We start from the raw sequence: 24216 nt of genomic DNA on the forward strand, positions 1-24216 counted from the left end.
CTCTAGTTCCATCCATTTGTCTAAGAATTTCATAAATTCATTGTTTTTAATGGCTGAATAGTACTCCATTATGTATATAAATCACATTTTCTGTATCTATTCCTCCGTTGAGGGACATCTGTGTTCTTTCCAGCTTCTAGCTATTATAAATAGGGCTGCTATGAACATAGTGGAACACGTGTCCTTATTACATGCTGGAGCAGAGTCCTCCGGTAGTAATATGCCCAGTTTTCTGAGAAACCACCAAACTGATTTCCAGAGTGGTTGTACCAGCTTGCAATCCCACCAGCAGTGGAGAAGTGTTCCTTTTTCTCCACAACCTCTCCAGCACCTGCTGTCTCCTGAGTTTTTTATCTTAGTCATTCTGACTGGTGTGAGGTGAAATCTCAGGGTTGTTTTGATTTGCATTTCCTTGATGACTAAGGATGTTGAACGTTTCTTTAAGTACTTCTCAGTCATTCAATATTCCTCAGGTGAAAAATCTTTGTTTAGCTCTGTACCCCATTTTCAATAGGGTTATTTGGTTCTCTGGAGTCTAACTTCTTGCGTTCTTTGTTTATATTGGATATTAGCCCTCTGTCTGATGTAGGGTTGGTAAAGATCTTTTCCCAATTTGTTGGTTGCTTTTTTGTCCTGTTGACAGTATCCTTTGCCTTACAGAAACTTTTTAATTTTATGAGGTCCCATTTGTCAATTCTTGTTCTTAGGGCAGAGGCTATTGGTGTTCTGGTCAGAAAACTTTCCCCTGTGCTCATGTGTTCAAGGCTCTTCCCCAGTTTATTTTCCATTAATTTCAGTGTGTCTGGTTTTATGTGGAGGTCCTTGATCCACTTGGAATTGAGCTTAGTACAAGGGGATAAGAATGGATCCATTGCATTCTTCTGCACACTAGCTGCCAGTTGAGCCAGCACCATTTATTAAAAAAGCTATCTTTTTTCCACTGGATGGATTTAGCTCCTTTGTCAAAGATCAAGTGAACATGGGTGTGTGGGTTCATTTCTGGGTCTTCAATTCTATTCCATTGATCTACCTGCCAGTCACTGTACCAATACCATGCAGTTTTTAACACTATTGCTCTGTAGTACTGCTTGAGTCTGGGATACTGATTCCCCAAGAAGTTCCTTTACTGTTGAGAATAGTTTTCCCTATCCTGAGATTTTTGTTATTCCAAATGAACTTGCGAATTGCTCTGATTCTATGAAGGATTGAGTTGGGATTTTGATGGGGATTACATTGAATTTGTATATTGCTTTTGGCAAGATGGCCATTTTTACTATGTTAATCCTGCCAATCCACGAGCATGGGAGATCTTTCCATTTTCTGAGGTGGTCTTAGATTTTTTTCAGAGACTTGAAGTTCTTGTCATACAGATCTTTCACTTGTTTGGTTAGAGTCACCCCAAGATATTTTATATTGTTTGTGACAATTTGGAAGGGAATCATTTCTCCAATTTCTTTCTCATCTGTTTATTTTTTTTTGTTTTTGGTTTTTTGGATTTGGTTTTTTCGATACAGGGTTTCTCTGTATAGCCCTGGCTATCCTGGAACTCACTCTGTAGACCAGGCTGGCCTCGAACTCAGAAATCCGCCTGCCTCTGCCTCCCAGAGTATTGGGATTACAGGCATGCGCCACCACCACCTGGCCTGTTTATCCATTGAGTTTAAGAAGGCTACTGATTTGCTTGAGTCTATTTGGTATCCGGACACTTTGCTGAAATTGTTTATAAGCTGTAGGAGTTCTCTGGTGGAGTTCTTTGGGTCACTTAAGTATACTATCATATCATCTGCAAATATTGATAACTTGACTTCCTCCTTTCCTATTTTTACCCCCTTGACCCCCTTTTGTTGTCTGATTGCTCTAGCTAGAACTTCAAGTACTATATTGAATAGATATAGAAAGAGAGGGCATCCTTGTCTTGTCTCTGATTTCAGTGGGATTGCTTCAAGTTTCTCTCCATTTAGTTTGATGTTGGCTACTGGTTTGCTGTATATTACTTTTACTATGTTTAGATATGGGCCTTGGATTCCCGATCTTTCCAAGACTTTTAGCATGAAAGGATGCTGAATTTTGTCAAATGCTTTTTCAGCATCTAATGAAAAGACCATGTGGGGGTTTTTTTGAGTTTCTTTATGCAGTAGATTACATTGATGGATTTGCGTATATTGAACCATCCCTGCATCTCTGGAATGAAGCCTACTTGATCGTGGTAAATGATGGTTTTGATGTGTTCTTGGATTCGGTTGGCAAGAATTTTACTGAGTATCTTTGCATCGATATTCATAAGGGAAATTGGTCTAAACTTCTCTTTCTTTGTGTAGTTTTGGTATCAGAGTAATTGTGGCTTCATAGAATGAGTTGGGTAGTGTTCCTTCTGTTTCTATTTTGTGGAATAGTTTGAAGAGTATTGATGTTAGGTCTTCTTTGAAGGTCTGGTAGAATTCTGCACTAAAACTGTCTGGTCCTGCGCTATTTTTGGTTGGAAGACTTTCAATGACCACTTTTATTTCTTTGGGGGTTATGGGACTGTTTTGATTGTCTATTTGATCCTGATTTAATTTAGGTATTTGGTATCTGTCTAGGAAATTGTCCATTTCCTCCAGATTTTCCAGTTGTGTTGAGTAAAGGCTTTTGTAGTAGGATCTGACTGTTTTTTTAATTTCCTCAGTCTGTTGTTATTTCTCCCTTTTCATTTCTGATTTTGTTAATTTGGATACTGTCTCTGTGCCCTCTGGTTAGTCTGGCTAAGGGTTTATCAATCTTGTTGATTTTCTCAAAGAATCAGCTCCTGGTTTTGTTGATTCTTTGTATGGTTCTTTTTGTTTCTACTTGGTTGATTTCAGCCCTGAGTTTGATGATTTCCTGTCTTCTACTCCTCTTGGGTGAAGAATTAGCTTCTTTCTGTTCCAGTGCTTTCTGGGGTGCCATTAAGCTGCTGTTGTATGCTCTCTCCAGTTTCTTTTTGGAGGCACTCAGGGCTATGAGTTTTCCTCTTACCACTGCTTTCATTGTGTCCCGTAAGTTTGGGTATGTCATGCTTTCATTTTCATTAAATTATAGAAAGTCTTTGATTTCTTTCCTTAATTCATCCTTGACCACGATATCACTGAATAGAGCACTGTTCAGCTTCCATGTATATGTGGGCTTTCTGTTGTTTTTGTTGCTATTGAAGATCACCCTTACTCCATAGTGATCTGATAGGAGGCATGGGATTATTTCAATCTTCTTATATCTGTTCAGGTCTATTTTGTGGCCAATTATATGGTCGATTTTGGAGAAGGTACCATGAGGTGCTGAGAAGAAGGTATATTCTTTTGATTTAGGATGAAATGTTCTCTCTCTCTCTCTCTCTCTATATATATATATATATAATATATATGTGTCTCTATACACATATATGAATATATGTGTATATATAAAAAATATATACACATATATTCACTAAATCCATTTGGTCCAAAACTTCAATTAATTTTGCTGTGTCTCTGTTTAGCTTGTGCTTCCCTGATCTCCCATGGAGAAGAGTGGAGTGTTGGAGTCACCCACAATTAGTGTGTGAAGTGCAATGTGTGCTTGGAGCTTTAGTAAAGTTTCTTTTATGAATGAGGGTGCCCTTGCATTTGGAGCACAGATATTCAGAATTGAGAATTCTTCTTGGTAGATTTTTCCTTTGATGAGTATGAAGTGTCCTTCTGCATCTTTTTTGATGACTTTAGGTTGAAAGTCAATTTTTTCTGATATTAGAATGACTACTCCAGCTTGTTTCCTGGAACCATTTGCTTGGAAGATTGTTTTCCAGCCTTTTGCTCTGAGGTCTTTGACACTGAGGTACATTTCCTGTATGCAGCAAAATTCTGATTTACATATCCAGTCTGTTAATCTAAGTCTTTTTAGTGGGGAATTGAGTCCATTGATGTTAAAAGATATTAAGGAATAGTGGTTGTTGCTTCCTGTCATTTTTTTATGCTATTTTTTATGTTTGAGTGGGTATCTTCTTTTGGGTTTGTTAAAAGAAGATTACTATCTTGCTTTTTCTAGGGTGTAGTTGCCCTCCTGTATTGGCGTTTTCCATCTATTATTCTTTGTAGGGCTGGATTTGTGAAAAGATATTGTATAAATTTGGTTTTAACTTGGAGTATCTTGGTTTCTCTATCTATGGTGACTGAGAGTTTTGCTAGATATAGTAGTCTGGGCTGGCATTTATGTTCTTTCTCTTAGAGTCTGTATGAGATCTGCCCAGGATCTTCTCGCTTTCATGATCTCTGGTGAGAAGTCTGGTTAAATTCTGATAGGTCTTCCTTTATATGTTACTTGGCCTTTTTCCTCTTACTGCTTTTAATATTCTTTCTTTGTTTAGTACATTTGATGTTTTGATTATGTGACAGGAGATATTTCTGTTCTGGTCCAGTCTGTTTGGAGTTCAGTAGGCTTCTTGTATGTCCATGGGCATCTCCCTTTTTAGGTTAGGGGAAGTTTTCTTCTATAATTTTGTTGAAGATATTTGCTGGCCCTTTAAGGTGTAAATCTTCACTTTCTTCTATACCTATAATCCTTAGGTTTGGCCTTCTCATTGTGTCCTGGATTTCCTGGATGTTTTGGGTTACAAGCTTTTTGCATTTTACATTTTCTTTGACTGTTGAGTCAATGCTTTCTATGGTATCTTCAGCATCTGAGATTCTTTCTTCTATCTCTTGCATTCTGCTGTTGGTATTTGCATCTATGGCCCCTGATTTCTTCCCAAGGTTTTCTATCTCCAAATTTGTATCCCTTTGCGATTTCTTAGTTGTTTCTACTTCCGTTTTTAGATCCTGGATGGTTTTGCTCAGTTCCTTCACTTGTTTGATTGTATTTTCCTGTAATTCTTTAAGGGATTTTTGTATTTCCTCTTTCAGGACTTCTGTCTGTTGATCCATGTTCTCCTGTATTTCTTTTAAGTGATTTTTGTGTTTCCTCTTTATGGGCTTCAATCTGTTGTCCCATGTTCTCCTGTATTTCTTTGAGGGAGTTATTTATATCCTTCTTCCAGCCCTCTAACAGCATCAAGACATGTGATTTTAAGTCCAGGTTTGGCTTTTCTGGTGTGTTGGGGCATCCAGGACTTGCTGTTGTTGGAGGACTTGCTTCAGATGGAGCCAACCTTCAGATGGAGGACTTGCTTGCCTTGGTTTCTACTGGTGATGTTCTTGCATTTGCCTTCTGGTTATCTCTGGTGTTAGCTGGTATTGCTGTCTCTGACTGTGGCTTCTCTGTGCTCCTGGGACACCCATTCTCTTATATACGGTGTATACCAGTATCTAAGTACTTCTGCTCTCTTGTAATTATATTTGGGATGTAGCTCTGTGGCCCCAATCAAGTCTGGGTGCAGGTGGTAACTGGAAGGCTCCTGTCTCAGATTCTTCCTAGGCTCTTGTTCCTAGGCTCTTGTGTCCTCAGGGTTTCCGGCTGTTTCCTCTGAGCAGCAGAGGTGGTCCTACTATACCTCCAAACCTCTCTGCACTCCTGAGTGGTCAGCGTGCATCACTTGGATATGGTACACTGTGGCAGAGGGTGGTCCCAAGCCAGAAAATGAAACTGAAGGGTTTCCGTCAGAGGGTTTAGAACGGGATCCTCTGAGCTGCAGGGCAGGTCTCAACTGTGCTGTCTGCTCTGTTCCACTTGGAGATGGTGCACTGTGGCAGAAGATGCTCTGAACGCGGGACTCCCTCTAACCGTGGGGCTCCCTGCAGGTCAGATGTTCCCTGGCAGGATAGGTGCCCAGACGACTGTGGGACTGCCCAGCTCCTAGGTGAGGGTGGAGCCCTGGTAGGCTATGTCCTAAGCGGATCTTTCACTCTGGTGTTCCCTGCGTACCTGGCTGACCTGTCTGCCTGGTCACAGGAGCAAAGATCCCTCTTTTAATTTAATGGGTTATATAAAGTCAGGAACAATTTGCTGCTTAACAAATTTTTTCTTAAGTAGAAATGTAATTAAAAAAAAAAAAGACTTCATTTACTAACTTATCTTCTGTACTGCAAAAATTAGTAGGATCCAAACTGACACACATGCTCTGGTTAAAGGCAGTCAGCTATGCCAGGTAAGAATTTCCTAAGCCAAAGGTTCAGGGAGTTATTAGGAACCAAAACCATATGCCAACCTGAGACTTTGGGGCTGACTTCACAGGCATGGTAAGAAACATCTATTGCAAGATATCATCTAAGACACAAATTTATAACTTCGGGTTTTAAATTTCTTAAAGCATTATTTCTAGTTTTAAAATATAAATTATTACTCTCAGGTAAGTATTTCAAAAAGTTAAAATTACTACTAAAGTGCCAAAAAGAAAAGAAAAAGAAAGAAAGAAATGTGGGTGTAACAGTCATATGAAAGCAGCTAGTTTCAATGATCAAAAGCAGGTTTAGAATGGTACCAGACAAACATTATGAAGGCCCGTCTTTAAAAGGCCACATTAATCTAAAAAGTTTATTAAAATGTTTTTGTCAAAGAGAAATAACCCAAATAGACAAATTTTTAGTTCAATAAAATAAGAAATTCATCCACAAAATCACTCAACAAATACACACAGCATACCAGCATGCCCACAGTGCCCGGCGCTGGCCCAAGAGCTGGCGAGTCTGTGCTGAAGCAGTGAAAGTGCCCTCCTCCATCAGGCTACTTGCTACTGAAGGAGGGCAACTGAAGAACTAAGCAGACACTAGGCAGGGGTTAAAACAACTCCAAACCTAACTCTGCTAGACCATGTGACATCCTAATTCCCTTAACCAGATATGGCCTTAATTTGCTTAGTTATCAAAACAAACAAAAAAACTTTCAAAGAGTTAAAACAATAAAATCCAACCCAACACAAGCTATATATAACAACAGCTCTTAGGAAACTGGGTTTTAATTTCACTTAAAACATCTTCAAGGGTACATTGTAAAAGAGTTAGAAAGAGGAACTGGGATGGGTTCAATGACAATAAATTTTTATCTTACTGTAAAAAAAAAAACAAAATCCAAGTAACTAGTTTTTTAGGCTTAAAAAGACATTTTTTTTTGCATGTGTGAGGTTTGACTATATGTGTGTGTATATGTATGTATGTATGTATGTATGCGTACCACATAAATGTTGGTGCTGGCAAAGGTCAGAAGAGGGTGTCATCTTCCCCTGGAACTAAAGATTAGGATTTTCATGAGCCACCTGTGGAAGCTAGGACCAAACTCAGATCTTCTCTAATAAGAGCGACAAGTACTCCTAACGGCTGAGTTATCTATCTCTCCAGTCCTCAAATAACTACTACTTTCTACCAAGTAATTTATCTCCAAAATATCAAGCAGTTGTCAAGCTTTGAAATGTAGCTGCTTGTATTCAAATGCTCACTGGGGTCCTCCAAACAGTTTGCAGGAGAGGGTCTACATGCAGCTTCTGGGAACCTGGCCCCAGTTAATTCTGATTGGAAAATAAAGATGCCAGCAGCCAATAGTGGGGGAGGAGAAAAAGACAGGGTTTTAGGTGTCCTAGACTTGGGACCACAAGGAAGAGTAATAGGGAGATCCACCATGCTTTAGGAGAGTATTGGAGAGAGGAGAGACACAGAGGCCGCCATGGAGTAGAGAAGCAAGGAGAGCACTCTGGGCTCTGGGCCAAGAAAATGTGGCCCAGAGGGCTGACTAATTGGACTAACCCGGCCAAGATAGAACATAGAAATTAGTGAGTAGTAACTTGGAATTATCGGCGGGAGGTAGATTCTAACATTGTAGAGGTTAGGCAGTCACTCTGCTATTGTGTTGCTTAAGGCATATGAAAATACGAGCTATGTGGGTGTCTTTCACTCAGGAACATAAACTACTGAGGCAGGAAGTAACCTCACACTTGAGATTTATTTATTGGAAAATCAATATTACATTGAAACATATGTTAGTTTACATTTTCAAAGACAGAACATTTTTTTGAAACAAGATTTTACTATGAGGCAGGCAATGGCAGTGCACGCCTTTAATCCCAGCACTCTGGAAGCACAGGCAGGCAGATCTAAGTTCAAGGCCAGCCTGATTTAAAGAGTAAGTTCCAGACAACCAGGGCTACAAAGAAAAACCTTGTCTCAAAAAATATAAATAAACAATCAATCAATCAATCAATCTTGCTGTGTAGTCCTGATTTGCCTGTTTATGCCACCTAAGACCTTAGAGGAAAGGCATATCCATCATGCTCAGCTAGACAGAACTTTGGAATAGCTATGTTTGCAGCAAAGTAAAAAGCTTAGTTGAATTCCTAAGAGCTACCAAAATGATTTCAATCAATGTAAACAAGGAAGAACCCACAATCCTAGCATTAGCACCAGGCATATCTGTGGTCTATTCACACATTAACACAAAGAATAGTGTTTAGAGATTCCCCCAAACTCTAAACCTTCCTTATTCTATACAATTGGGTCACATTAATTTGCCATTTTCTCTGATGAAAATATTAACAGAAAGTTTTCCTACAGCCATTACACACACACATTCATTATACTATACATACAAATACACAGAGCTTTAGAGGACTAGAGAAATGGCTCAGTGGTTAAGAGTATATTCTGGGCCAGTTCAGTTCCCAGAACTCCTATCAGATGGCTCACAATCACCTGTAACTCCAGCTCCAGGGGAAATCTAATGCCTCTGGCCTCTGTGGGCATCTATTTTCATGTGCACACACCAACACATACATGCATATAATTAAAAATAATAAAAAATGAATCTTTTACAACACTGAGGTGGAAGTAGGAGACAGTGAGTTCAAGGTCAGCCAAAGCTACACAACGTTCCTGTATCTCAAAGGAGAAAAGCTTAAAAGTGATTCTGAAAACTGAATGTACACTGATACTTCCAAAAGTAATAATAAATAAAATAAAAATAAAACAAAATTTTATCATGATGTTGAGCCACAAGAAAACCTTTCTAGTTACAGCTTTAAGATCACTATCAGGCTAGAGAGATAGCTCAGTGGTTAAGAGTACTGGATGGAGGAGTGTTCCTCTTTCTCCACATCCTCGCCAACACCTGCTGTCTCCTGAATTTTTAATCTTAGCCATTCTGACTGGTGTAAGGTGAAATCTCAGGGTTGTTTTGATTTGCATTTCCCTAATGACTAATGAAGTTGAGCATTTTTTTAAGATGTTTCTCCGCCATCCGAAATTCTTCAGGTGAGAATTCTTTGTTTAACTCTGTACCCCATTTTTTAATAGGGTTGTTTGGTTTTCTGGAGTCTAACTTCTTGAGTTCTTTATATATATTGGATATTAGCCCTCTATCTGATGTAGGATTGGTGAAGATCTTTTCCCAATTTGTTGGTTGCCGATCTGTCCTTTTGATGGTGTCCTTTGCCTTACAGAAACTTTGTAATTTTATGAGGTCCCTCTGGAAATCAGTCTGGCGGTTCCTCCGAAAACTGGGCACCTCACTTCCAGAAGATCCTGCTATACCACTCCTGGGCATATACCCAAAATATTCCCCAGCATGTAATAAGGATACATGTTCTACTATGTTCACAGCAGCCCTATTTATAATTGCCAGAAGTTAGAAAGAACCCAGGTATCCCTCAACAGAAGAGTGGATGCAAAAAATGTGGTATATATACACAATGGAGTACTATTCAGCCATTAGAAACAATGAATTCATGAAATTCTTAGGCAAATGGATGGAGCTGAAGAACATCATACTAAGTGAGGTAACCCAGAATCAAAAGGTGAATCATGGTATGCACTCACTAATAAGTGGATATTAACCTAGAAAACTGGAATACCCAAAACATAATCCACACATCAAATGAGGTACAAGAAGAACGGAGGAGTGGCCCCTTGTTCTGGAAAGACTCAGTGAAGCAGTATTGAACAAAATCAGAACAGGGAAGTGGGAAGGGTTGGGTGGTAAAACAGGGGGAGGGAAGGGGACTGATGGGACTTTCGGGAAGTGGGGGTCCAGAAAAGGGGAAATCATTTGAAATGTAAATAAATATATCAATAAATTAAAAAAAAAAAAAAAAAGAGTACTGGATGATCTTCCAAAGGTCCTGAGTTCAATTCCCAGCAACCACATGGTGGCTCACAACCATCCGTAATGAGATCTAGTGCCCTCTTCTGGCCCACAGTCATATATGCAGGCAGAATGCTGTATACATATTAACGAAATAACTAAATAAATCTTTTTTTAAAAAGTGGTCATAGCATAATGCAGAGCCTCCTAGTGTTAACTAACAACCAAATCTAAGAAATTAAAAATATACACTATGTCATACTAACCAAATCTGTGGCTGTTCAAAAGAATAAAGAGGTTCATTTCAACACTTATGCATAAAAATTAAGTGGCAGAGGTGTTGGGCTAAACAGGAGGCAAATATGGTTTTTCACCAATTCCAAATATATTCCTATCAACATAAAAGGTAAGCACTTTACCACTGAGCTATAGCCCAGCACCCACTAAGCTGGGGTTGGAAATACAGACAGAGGTGCAGTTGGGCATAGTAAAGCCCCCTGGGTTTAACTGTCAGCATGCCCTCCTAATGCAAAAAACGAGGTAGGGGTAGATTCAAGGAATTACTAAAACTTAAAGAAAATGTTTAATTAAGACATATTTACATTGAAAAAATATTTACATAGCTACTATATATATTGCCACTAACATATAAAACTGTAACAATTTTTTTACATTAAAGGTATTGTATACATACCATCACAAAAATAAACTACAATAAGCTTGCATATTTACTTTTATTTAATAAAATATTAGGCATTTATGGGAAACCTGGGCTTGATCTCCAGCACTGAAGGAAAAAAAAAATCAATGACATGCCATTTCAGCTATTATTTTTAGCCCCCCAAAAATCAATATTTTAGGATAAAAATAGGATGGCATCTTGTATAGAAAAGTTCTTCATTTGAAAACCTGGTATATTTTTAATATCCTTAGAAACTGCTACTGACAACTGGGCAGGAGTGAACCTAACTGTATAAAACAAAATATTTTGTATATTTTATATACTGTCCTTAGGATCTTGGAAAGATAAGCATGATGGAGAGAAACCTGCTTAAATATACAGGTAAGATGGATATTTTATTAGATAAAACCAACAGGTGAAGACACTCTACATTTTCTTTTGAAATGACATGTGACTATAATAACTATATTCAGAAAAGTCAAAGAAATGAAGGACTTTTCTGAGGTAGTCACAATGGGTCATATATACTTACAGCCTAAGAAGCCCACTGCCATGCAAAAGAGTAGCTGGTTGGCGCTGACCGTGTGAGCAGTCACAGCCAGTAAGACCAGAAAATAAGCAGAAGACAAAGCCCCACCAATCAATGTCAAGAGTCGCCAAGTAAATGCTCTTCATACATACAAATACAGAAATCATGGACTCAGTCCTATCACCAGCTATGGAAACTCACTCTCTATGAATTTATATTCTATATTAACCAATCTCTTGGAACATAATTTTAAAGTAAGCCTTTGTTAAGTTTCAATGTCAAGCTCCTATCAATTTTTGCTCAAATTTTGCTAAATGATCATATTTACTCAAACACAAGTCCTTTAAGTAACAGTTGTTTTACTCTATTTCTCATTTTCTGTATACCATTCTGCACTTGCCCTAACCCAGGGTCTGAAAGTTAAGAAACAAATCAAAACAGCTGAGTAAGAAAAAGTTAAACTGAAAACAAAAGAAAGGTGACATTCATTGGGACGTTAACATTTTCTGGAAAACTTTAAAGAAAATCAAGTTCAACTAACAGAAGTAGTGAAAAACAAATACTGTTTACTGGGCAGCAATGACACCACAATACAGCATTCCTAGTAAAGGAAGGACCCAGTCAGCCTGTTAAGACTCAGCAGGAATGAAAAGACACTAGAAATGCAGTACACAGGTGGAATTCAAAACTTATGGTTTCTTACTGGTGTCATTCGTATTGCTGGGTGTGCTCCACAGCCTTGCACTGCTTTATGAAGTGTTTCACCAAACATATTTCGAAGTTCAACTGAGTGACAATATACAGCATCAATCTTAGGCCACCAATCCAAGGCAGACTAAAGAAAAAAGAGAATACAGAGTACAAAAATCACACGGGCTGTACGTTCTTTTACCACTGTATACATTTTTAACACCTTTTATACTTTTCAGAGAGACTTTCTAAGACCATGCAAACATACAATATGATTTTCAAAGTCTTCAAATGATGTCTTTAAGTTAAACACTAACCAGACACATGGGATGTTAGAATACAATACTGAGCATGTGCACATGAGGCTGTCCTTTCTCAATAATGCCATACTAAATTTAAAAACAAGCTATCTGCAAAATTCTTGAGCCAATTTTAAAAAAGTTTCAGAAACACATGCATACATTATAAATTTTTCACCAGGTAAGAATGCTATCATCACAGCTTTTCATGAGATTAGTGGCTCAAAACAATGTTGAAAGACTATGTAAAACCATTAGCCAAATGCTTACAAACAACAATAATTAACAAAATGAAATCAGTAAATGAAATAAAGCCATTAGTATACCAACAATCTTTTAAGTTGATAAACAGATGGCATAACACATGGAAGACTAAATGGTCACCAAAAACAAAGACAGCTGATCCTAGCTAAGTATCTCCATTTTTTACAATGCTAGAGATTAAAGCCAGGACCCTGGGACTTGTGTATGTTAAGCAAGTGCTCTACCACTGAGCTACATCCCCAGATGTTTGAAACTAATTATTTTATATAGATATTTTCCTATTTCCATTTAGCCGATCTAGCAGATTTATAAAGCGTATTTTATTTAAGTGTATCCTTAATGACTTTTATTTTAAATTTAATTAATATATTTCAATTTTAAATGCCTGAAAATAATAATTGAGAAAAATCGTTAAAGTTTATCATTTTATAGGAAAATAACTGGGTAAACTTTCACTGTTTATAGAGATTATACATAAAAACAATGTTTTAAATATAAATTTTCAATTTGTAATACTTTAGTTAAAAATTTAATATAACAACACATTCATATAGTAAATACAGGTGACTTAACAGCTTCATCCTACTCAAAGTTTACTCTTCATTCAAAATCACGCTAGTCTTAACATTTAAGTTTCTCACAGCTCACAGTACTTTGATTTACAAACTCTCTTTACAGAAAACCTAAATACAAAACTAAGGCAGGCACAGTAGTGTGCATCTTTAACCCAGACACAAGGGAAGCTAAGGTATGAGGAACTTCAATGATATCCTGGGCTTCACAGAAAGACTTCATCTCAAAACATAAATAAAAATAGAGGCTAGAGAAGTAGTTCAGCAGTTAAGAGCACTGGCTGCTCTTACAGAGAGCCTAATTCAATTCCCAGCATCCACATGGCAGTTCACAACTATTTGCAACTCCCATTCCAGGGGATCCAACACCCTCTTCTAGCCTCAACAAGCACCAAATTTGTGTTTCTGGTTCACTGACATATAGTAGGCAAAACAACCATACACATTAAAAATCCATTAATTAATTTAAGAAATATCAATGTTAAACTATTATGATAATGCTGTCTCTCGGTTATTTAATTTAGCCAATTCCTACAAACTGGGGTGTTTAACTGTCTTTGTTTCTTTTCATGCTGTTGTAATTAGATATTCTGACAAAAGCAACTTCAGGGAGAACGAATTTATTTAGCTCACAGTTCCAGGTTCTAGTGACAAGGAAGTCAAAGCAGCAAGAGCTGGAGAGAGCTGGTCACATCAAACCCATACGCAGAAACAAAGAGCTTTCTCTAGTAGGCACTGCCCAGACAATGGCACCACACAGGGGACAGGCACCTTCCCACCTCAACATAATTAAGATACTCAGTCCTCATGGGGATGAAAGGCTCATCTTCAGATTTTATTAAGTTGACAACACTAACCACCACAGAACACATTTCTCAGATCTGAGGCATTGATTTGCCCAAATCAATCAGTGTAATTAGATTTCTATATTTGTTAACCACCTTAAAGTAACAAAAGGCTGAATGATTTAAAAAGAAAAAGAAAAGAGAGCACACGGAGTCCTGACTTCTTCCTACACACTGCATAAAATCTTGGCAAAAATCAATAAACTAAACAGACAAGCATCTTCTTTAATATCTTATACAAAATGACTAGGAGTGGAGGTTGCTATTTTCAGTTTTGGTTTGTTTTACATCTGTTTGTTTTTTGACACAGGTTCTTGCTGGAATTCACTATGTTGTCCAAACTGGCCTAGAACCTATGATTCTCCTGCCTCAACCTCATAAATGCCCGAGCTGCAAGCATAAGCCACCACACCCAGCTTACTATGTCATCATTTTTAATAACTGTACACAGTAATATGTATGCACTATATATTAACTTTTAGACTTAAGATTCAAAATTTTTTATAATTTTCTATTTTTGTAAGGAAATAATTTATTTCAAAGTAAGAGGATATGTTTTCAAATACAATAATAAGGCACTAAAAATTAGGACATCCTTGAGTTAATAAAAGAAAACATTAATATTTTGATTAGTTACTGTGCACATTCTCAAACTAGTCAATGAAATTGACATTTCACATATTTAAATAAGTTTATTTAAAATATTAATACTAATATAAGTGAATTATGGACATTCCTCAAGAGGTGATTTAAAAGATTTTCAAGTGACCTAGAAATACATCTTTAACCATCTCTTGCCAGAGATTACCTTCAATATATAAACTATTAAAAAGTAAACTACAATAAACTGCTACAAGAAAAAAATCTGCAATGAACTACTGTCTTATCTGTAGAAGGTTGACTTACATGTATATTTTTTTAAATTTCCTAGCTGCACATCTAATTTAACCTTTAAAAAGTCTATACAGATGATACAAATATAACATAGATCTTAAAACTATAGTTTCTCTCTTAGTGCAAATCATTTTCAAAAAGTGACAGTATAAACACCATTTTAGAACTACTAAAAAACTACAACTGCATCAAAATTCAAATAGTGACTAGATTTTAAGAATTTCTAATGGAAACTGGAATGTTTTAAATCCAAACACAGCACTTAGAAATTGTGTATGAGGACAAATCATAGAAGCAATCTAAAATGCCAAACATAATTTCTTATTCTACATAAACCCATAAAAAATGGGTTTTTTACAACTTTAATCTTTTAGAGGAACATAATAATTTTTTAAAGTTGTAAACTGTCTTAATAGACATGGAAAAGGAAAACTGAGGAGGTATACTGAACCAAACCACTTCAAAAGAAAATATATACCAGCATTTCAGATCTAGACTCCATCAATCTAGGAGAGAATTCATATTACTTGAAAACAAACATTTTCCTACTAAAAAATTCTGGTAAAACTCTATAATACTCAATTGTATAAATTTACATATTTACTATTATAGTCTTTAACAATTGAAAGTCAGTATTTGTTAGCCTTAAGTCTGGGCAGTGTGGACTCTAATAAAAAACAATTTACCAAGCAATCTTTAAGGATGAGGTATAACTAAAGTATAACCTGAAAGTCACTTTGGAGGCTGGGTGTAAGAGCTCAGTCATTTAACCCCACCACTCAGGAGGCAGACAGATCTCTCTGAGTTTAAGGCCTGCTTGGTCTATATAGTCTTGGGTCATCTGAAACTACTTGGTGAGACTTTGTCTCAAGAAATGAACAAACAAACAGACACATCGGCATTATTTGAATTCTTTACAAGCTATTCCACTCAACAGATGCTGATGCATTTAAAGACTAGTCAGCACAGGTGCTTCATATACACAAAAGTCCCCAGGTGCAGACACACTCTGCCTCCAAACATGCAGCACTCCTTAGAAGGGGTGCACACACTTTCACCAGGCACACTGAAGCATGCAGGAACTAACACTCCAGGCATGCTTGAAACCAGAAAGAAGCAGCTCAGCCACTTACAGCAGTGCCAAGTCCATGCTTGAAAGTGCTCTATGTATTCAATTATAGACAAAAATATTTCACAATTAAAGTAACTAATCACACAATATTCAAAGACTATAAACTTGGATTTATTAAATTTTAACCATTTATATAAAGTTTATTTATATAAAGTTATATAAATTTATTATATAAAGAATTAATAAGTAGAATACTTTCAATATTTTGAATCAAAGGGAGCAACTAGTATTTTTGAATTACATATGAACTTATGGGATAGAAAAATCATCTTTTTTGTTTTTTAAATTTAAAACTAAACCTTGGAATGAATCAATGTGCTGGGTCAATAAGACAGTGGCCTGAGTCATTACACTGGCAAATGTACAGGTTTTTATGTAAACATATTTTATCTACATTCAGATTTGTAATACTATCCTTGTTGGAACTAACTGGATTTAGTGTAACTTAGACCTCTACCAGCAATATTCAAATGTTGTTCATAATGCAGGAGATATAGCATGGTTGCCATTTCATGGATGGTAAATGTCCTGCAAGGCCAGGCTGAAAAAGAGACCTAGCATCCTAGCGTGCTACTAGCACTCCACAAAGCAAAATGAGTATGTTACTAAGTAGCTTCATCAGCAGTTATTTTCCCTGCCAAAATACCTTTAAAAAAGAGTAACATTAGGTTTAATTTGATAATTCCAAGGCAAATGAACTCATGGGTATTATTTTAATTCCCAAGTCATAAAATAAAATTTAGTACTAAGTAAGACAAATATTCCAAAGTATTAGCCATTAAAGACTTTAAGGGAAGAAAAAAGAAAGTAAACAAGTTACTTATAAATGTATCATATCTGTCAATGTGTAAAAGTAGCACTAAGAAAAATCAAATCAGAGAACATTCGAATCCAACTGTTCATATAAGGAGCAGATTTTTCAATTCCACAGTCCGTCCACATCTAGTACTGCTTCCCTGCCTGCTTTCCACTTAGTACACACACAGCACAAACTTTGCCTCTAATGAATTCAGCTATTTTCTCTGATATGCTTTCATCTGGTATGTATTTTAAAGCATGTCAGGGTTTTATTCTCATTAAGGGGGATTAAAAGGTAAAATCAAATAAAGTTTCACCATTTTAAATGTGCCATAACTAGGGCACACTATAATTATTCTTCCTTTGAGCCCAAGAAGAAGGAAGACCAAAGTGTGGGTGCTTTGGTTTTTCTGAGAAAGGGAACAAAATACTCACAGGAGCAATTATAGAGAAAAAGTGTGGGGGCAGAGACTGAAGGAAAGGCTACCCAGAGACTGCCCTACCTGGGGATTCATTCTATAAACAGTCACCAAACCCCGGCACTTATGGATGACAAGTACATACCAAAAGGAGCATGCCATGGTTGTCTCCAGAGGGGCCCTGCCAGAGCCTTACAAATACAGAGGCAGGTGCTAGCAACCAACTATTGGACTGGGCCTGGGGTCCCCAATGGAGGAGCTGGAGGATGGTTCAGAGGAGCTGAAGGGCCCCATGGGAAGAACAGTGATTTCAGTCACCCAGATGCCCCAAGACTCCCAGGGACTGAACCATCAATCAAGGAGCACACATGGTTCCAGCCAAAAATGTGGCAGAGGGAGGCCTTGTTGGGCATGAATGGGAGGAATGATCCTTGGTCAGGTAAAGGCTCAACAGAGGCCTTAACAAAGGGAAACTGAGGGGGGAGAAGTAGGAGTGTGTTGGGTGGGGAGTGGGTAGGGCAGAGGGGCATTGTCTTGGAGGCAGGGGGTGGAAGGATGGGATGGGGTTTTCTGGAAGGGGGAAACCAGGAAAGGGCATAAAATATGAAATGTAAATAAAGAATATAGTCAATAAAAGATTAAAATAAAAAGTATTCTTCCTTTGGACTTAAGCAAAAAGACAGTAAGTCAGGGTCTATCAAATGTTTGCTTTGAAAGCAGTAAGTTATATTTCAGTGGCAGGTTCTCAACAGATTTTGAACTTTAAATGAAACTTTTTAGGTTTACTCCTTCCATCCCTCTCAGTAAGAGCCTCAGTAGAGACTGAACATACAACTGAAGCTGGGCATCAAATACTGGTGTAATCATCTTAGGGAAGCTCTCTGTTTTATATAAAAGTCTAAATTCAGAACATTTGATAAAACCAGAATCTCCCTTAAAAAGGATAGAACATATAACCCAAAACAAAAAAGAAAACTTAACAGTTTAGTAATGCAATAATACCTTTCAGACTTACATTGGTGATGATGCGGTGCAGTGAGTTTACCAACACATAGTGAAATGTAGAAGGTGAATTCTGAGCCAGGCAGATCTGCCAAAAAAAAAAAAAAAAATTGTTCATTAACACAAAAGAGAAAAAGGAACAGCAAAATATAAGCTACTTTCAATAAAATAAATTTAAGGTCTTGAAATGAACATCAAGAATTAGAATTAAATATTATTAAGAGGCTAGAAAGCTATCTCAGAGGTTAAGACCACTGATTGCTCTTTAAGAGGATCTAGGTTCAGTTCCCAGCACTCACACACAACAGCTCACAACTGTCTGTAACTATAGTTCCAGCAGATACAATGCCCTCTTCTGGCCTCTGTCAGCCTCAAGCACATACATGGTGCACAGAAATAAATGCAGATAAAACAGCCAGATGCATGAAATAAAAATAAATCTGTTTTTTTAAAAAGAAATATTAATAAAAGTATACCTATCTATCTTTACAGGTTCTGGATTTTATAAGGATAACCATGTCAATAAACATGGTTATATGAAACAATTACCTTACCTTAAAGTGTTGGTTGTTATGAGGGCTTATCCGGAAACAAGAGACAAGACAGTCAATCATGAGGTCCACGTCTGCAGGCTGACTGCCTCTAGAGAACGGTTTACTTGGATTAAAAAGCAGGTTCTATAAAAATCCCAATAAAAAACAATGGCCTTTAAATAGTCATGAAGTACTTATTTAACAGGTATATAAACATAATCAATAAATATTATCCACATCAATTATAATAAACTTTAGTAGCCAGAAAAAGCACAAAATACTGGTTACTATAGTCTGTCAATATCATCTAAGACTTACTATATCATATATGATTCCTCTCAAGCCAAATCTACATTAAGACTCAAGCATCTATATATACATTAAGAAAACTCAATGCATACCAGTCTTCCTGTCCTCAGTCTAGACTAATGAGCACAGAAATAAAAAAAGCAGGTCCTCTAAATATATCATCAAAGTTAACCCAAAGTTTAGATTAGCAATTTTCTTTAGCAGAACATTTTTACAAGAAGGTTAGCCATCTACTTAATTCCTTAATGTCTATAGAAGAGAAAGAACAGCATATTACCTTAAGATCAACCACCATGGACTGAACTAGTAGGAAGATGACAGAATTATCTTCCCAGTTGATGTAAGTACTTGCTTTACACAACTTGACACAAGCAATGGCAGCACTTTCAGTCAGCTGTCTGCTTCCTCCGTGGCCAGCAAGTGCTTTTCGCAAACTGTCCAGAAACAGCTTCTACAGAATTTAAATATAGGAAGACAATACATCTAGTTTGTACTATTACAGCTATATCTAACAAAGTAGCAAATTGGCCACCTCTAAAACTCCAATTATAAACATAAATAGCTTGTATTTGGCTCTCATTTCATATTTAAGGAATCAGCACTTTAAAAAACCCCATAGAACACTTTCCCTACTTTCTCTGTTAACTTACTACAGAGAAAAGAAACATTCCTTACTATACATTTGAACTATGTATTAGTTGATTTTATCTTTCCTTTCGATGTTACCTTTGAAGCTTAATCATTAGCCTGTCTTGGCTGTGTAATAAGTCACATTGTTTTACTCTTTCCTACTACTGTAGAGTATATTTAACTCCAGCCTTCTAAACACTATGCCCACGGGTATTCTGTTGCTCTAAATTTCATTTCTAGAAATAAAAAAAAAAAAATTTAAATGTAGCTTTGCCACAAGCCATACATAAATACAGCTGTAAACAAGATGTTCCTTACAAGCTCAGGGCCCTACCTAGACAAAGATGGGGGCAGGACTAGTATCTTAACATACTTGACAGCTAATAAAAAGACAGTCGTTGCAGAATTAAAATGATATTGAAGACCTCCCCAATGAAGATGACATCCAATGACGTTGTCCAGTCACCCATGTACTGTTTTTGTGATGTGTCCTGAACTGTTCAGGTCAGGGTCAAGGGGTTGTAGAGACTTTATGAAGATCACTAGGAAATCAGACCTGACCAACCAAAGGAGGAAGACAGACTGAACCAACTAGATGTGCTGATAATCTCTAAGTGTGCCAGGCCTTTGTCCTTGTATGTTTCAATTTTAAAAAGCAGCACCAACACAAGAAATAAAACTCTTACAATTAGCTACCCAGAAGCAATGGTTCAGTGGTTAAGAGCATTGCCACTCTTCCCGTTTCTAGGACCCACACTGCTTGGAACCGCAGCTCAAAGGATCTTATGCCTCTGTTGGAACATGAGCCACACAGAGCACACACACCTTTTTTCATTGAAAAATAAATAATTAAAAAAGCAAAACAGTCTATCTTGTTGAAAGATTCATTTTAGTTTATGTGAATGTTTGGGTGTCTGCTTGCTTTATGTGTACCATGAGCCTAGAACCTGAGTCACAGGCAGCTGTAAATGACCCAATAAGGGAGCTGGAACAAGCACCTAGGTACTCTACAAATGATCTGAAACCCTGAGCCATCTTTCCAACAACTAAAAAAGTCAATTTCTGTTATTTCAATCATTCTTAAAAATGTCTTCCCCTGGTTTTTCAACTAAATGAAAATCTCAGACCTCTACCTCATCTCCACATAGATATTTAAATCTATTTAACATTTCAAAAGCTAAGCTTTCCCCAAACCAGAAGAATACATGTTCTTAAGTCCACATAGTGCATTTCCCAAAATGAACCACATGTGAGGTTACTAAGCAGGTCTTAATAAGTTGAAAGAGGTTAAAATTAAGCAGCATGTCATCTCTCGTAAAGGGGACTGAAACCAGAGCATATGGAAAACTAGAAAATTCACAAATATGTAAAAACTCAACACAGTCATAAGTAAATAGTAGATAATTAAAAAAAAAAAAAAAGACCTTATCAGGAAAAGACCACGAGGAACACCTCGGGTTGAGCAGTGTAACACATCAGAGCAAAGGCAGTGCAGAAGAAATGCAAACACATGAAAAGAAAGAAAACTCTCCCATCAAGTAACTCACAGGAAGGGGAGAAGAGCAAGCTAAACTCAGAAGTAGCATGTGGGCAGGGATTTTAACTATTAAAGATCAATGTAACAAAACACAACAGCAAAGGAGAAAACCAACAAAACCAAAAGTTTACTAAAAGTAGTCAACAAAATTTACAAATTTCTGCTAGATTTGGGGGCGGGGCGGGAGGGGGACCTGGAGAAGGGCCGGCTCTACAAGCAAAAAGATCTGAGTTTGGGTCCCAGAACCATTTAAAAAGCTAAGCATGGGGGCTGGAGAGATGACTCAGCGGGTAAGAGCACTGACTGCTCTTCCAAAGGTCATGAGTTTGAATCCCAGCATCCACATGGTGGCTCACAACCATCCATAAAGAGATCTGACACCTACAGTGTACTTACATATAATAAATAAATAAATATTTAAAAAAAAAAAAAAAGCTAAGCATGACCTCAAGTGCCTTGAGGGACAGAGACAATAAAGTTGCTGAGGGTTTGTTGACTGATTAACATCAGTCAAAAAAACTGTGAGTTCTAGGTTCAGTGAGAGAACTTAGCTCAAGGAAACAGGGCTGAGAGCAATGAGCAGGCCACCATGAATCGGTGCTACCCATCACATGCACACACACACACACACACACACACACAGCCAGCTGACCTACAGACCAACCAACCAAGTGCTTATGCATGCATGCAGACCGAAATTACCAAAATCAAAACTTAATGTGGCGATATTAAAGACTTTGAAAACCAGGCAGGGCTATAAGATGGTTTTATAAAAATTGTAAATCAATAAATAGAATAAGAATAAAATGAACTCAAGTAATCTGGAAGAACTGAGAGTGCTCTTAACCAATAAATAATCATCTCACAAATCTCTGCTTTTTTAAACTAATGATAATAAGGAAAATTTAGGATCACCAAGAACGGATGATTTTAAATGATTTTTATCAGCCGGGCGGTGCCTGTAATCCCAGCACTCTGGGAGGCAGAGGCAGTTGGATTCCTGAGTTTGAAGCCAGCCTGGTCTACAGAGTGAGTTCCAGGACAGCCAGGGCAATGCAGAGAAACCCTGTCTTGAAAAACCAAATGCAAAAAAAAAAAAAAAAAATGTCTAAATGATTTTTATCTAATTAGGTTATTTTAGCCCATAGAAAAGATAGAAATTTCCAATTTTTATTATTAATTTTACAGAAATTAAATTGTTAGGACAGTTATGTTTCATAACAAAAAAATATAGTCAATACACATTTCCTTAAGCCATTGTGCTGAAACCTTAGAAAATGCATTGTTAGCTATGCAATTTCTTTGCAAATAGCCAGCCAAATTTAATTTATAAACATAAATTTCTAGCCGGGCGTGGTGGCACACACCTGTAATCCCAGCACTTGGGAGGCAGAGGCAGGCGGATTTCTGAGTTCGAGACCAGCCTGGTCTACAGAGTGAGTTCCAGGACAGCCAGGACTACACAGAGAAACCCTGTCTCAAAAAAAACAAACAAACAAACAAACAAAAAAAAAAAACCAAAAACATAAATTTCTATTTGTATTTTAATGATGAATAAAAGCTTAAATAACAGAATTTATCTGGTTTACTATTACTCAGCATTACAACCCACAGAGTTCAGAGCCTTTCAGTCATGAATATATTATTCATCCTTCTTTCAAATAAAATAACACGTGAATATATCTCTGCCAAGGCCAATCAACTATTTGACCTAGCATGGATGTAACTAAAATGTTCACCTTGAGTAAACACGCTGCTCCTATCAGGAAAGGGCAGACACTCCTTTTACCAGCTCACCTTGTTTATGTTGTTTTCATCCACCACATCCTTGGATATGTCCTGGATTATTTCTGGACACAAAATAAGAAGAATGATTTGTAGTGGCCAAACTGCTGCTTTACGTTTGGTGCTTTCTGCAAAACCATCCACCAAGTCAAACAGCTTTTCTGCACACTCTGTGAAAAATACAAACATTAAATGATTATATTAGATAAGAAAATCCTGCATTAAATTAAAACCCAGATTTATTAAAACACTCAAATATCACAGTTTAAAAGAATGGGTGAGAAGAGCTAATATGACCCATCCTAGAAAAGTTGGTATTTTAGAATAGCTCTGTGTGTTGTCACGGGCTCAGTGGTCTTACAGAAGGAACGCAAGGCTGACAGCTCCCCAGGGGTCTCTAGACTCTACTATGCAGGCATGCCCCCGAAATTGTTATTCAGAAGTAAAAATGGTATTTCCTCCTTAGATATACCTAAATATAGAGTTCTAGAAAACACACACACACGTTGTGAGAAAGCCACCAGTATTCAGTCACAACATGAAAGGCTAGAGTTTCATTTCAAACTTCTTTTTACCCACTTGCTCAGGAAAGGACTGGACATAATACCGAAACAGGAGAGAAAACTGCAATTGTTGTTACAGCTGACCAAAAGACAGAAAAACCACTTTTTCCCACAATAAGCTGAAAGGTAGCACATTTGCCTCTGAGAGTTTAACAAGGTGCCATGCCCACCCCTCACCCCACACCCAATCACTCTTTAGCCAGCTTACCTGCCATGTCTGTCTGTGGAATTTGGTATAGCTTTGTAAATTCATCTGGATAATTTTCTACCCAGTTCCAAAAAGCCTATAAGTAACAAAAAAATATGTGTTTTTTTAATAGGAAAGCAGTCAATTTTCCAATATATTAAATAGCACAGAATTTAAGTTTCTTCACACAAATATTACATTGCACTCTTCCCATTCAGGTAGTATGGAACAACCATGCAAGCTTTGACTTTCTTATACTCAAGATATGAAATACAGTCAAGTTCACAATCAAAACCAACATTTGAATAGCCAAGAGGTTGAAGCTTACCTTTTCTAAGCTATTTATAACTGCCAACTGGGCGACCTTCTTCAGGGCTTTAAATTTAAATGCTGTTTCTGGAGGGGAAAAGGTGCTTTATTAACTCTCAGTTATTTCACAAATAAAATTCAGAACTATTATAAAATAATTTTATAAACTATTTTGTTTCCAGTATTATTAATAAGCAAGTTAATAATAAAAATCAGCATAAACCCCAAACCCATGAGCTACATTGATGGT

The 24216-nt window shown here is 37.2% G+C and overlaps 1 protein-coding gene across 4 annotated transcripts in view; it reads right to left on the minus strand.

The window, feature by feature from the left end:
- Positions 1-24216, minus strand: part of Nf1 (neurofibromin 1) — a 256323-nt gene that overhangs the window by 177417 nt on the left and 54690 nt on the right. For all 4 annotated transcript variants that reach the window (XM_052196154.1, XM_052196153.1, XM_052196155.1 and 1 more), the window contains exons 6-12: positions 23986-24053; positions 23679-23754; positions 22920-23077; positions 19233-19406; positions 18668-18790; positions 18127-18201; positions 11902-12033 (exon numbers count right to left, since the gene is read on the minus strand). In XM_052196154.1, the coding sequence (XP_052052114.1) occupies positions 11902-12033; positions 18127-18201; positions 18668-18790; positions 19233-19406; positions 22920-23077; positions 23679-23754; positions 23986-24053 (806 nt within the window). The remainder of the gene's footprint in view (positions 1-11901; positions 12034-18126; positions 18202-18667; positions 18791-19232; positions 19407-22919; positions 23078-23678; positions 23755-23985; positions 24054-24216) is intronic.

Source organism: Apodemus sylvaticus, chromosome 10, assembly GCF_947179515.1.
Source record: "Apodemus sylvaticus chromosome 10, mApoSyl1.1, whole genome shotgun sequence".
Lineage (NCBI taxonomy): Eukaryota > Metazoa > Chordata > Mammalia > Rodentia > Muridae > Apodemus > Apodemus sylvaticus.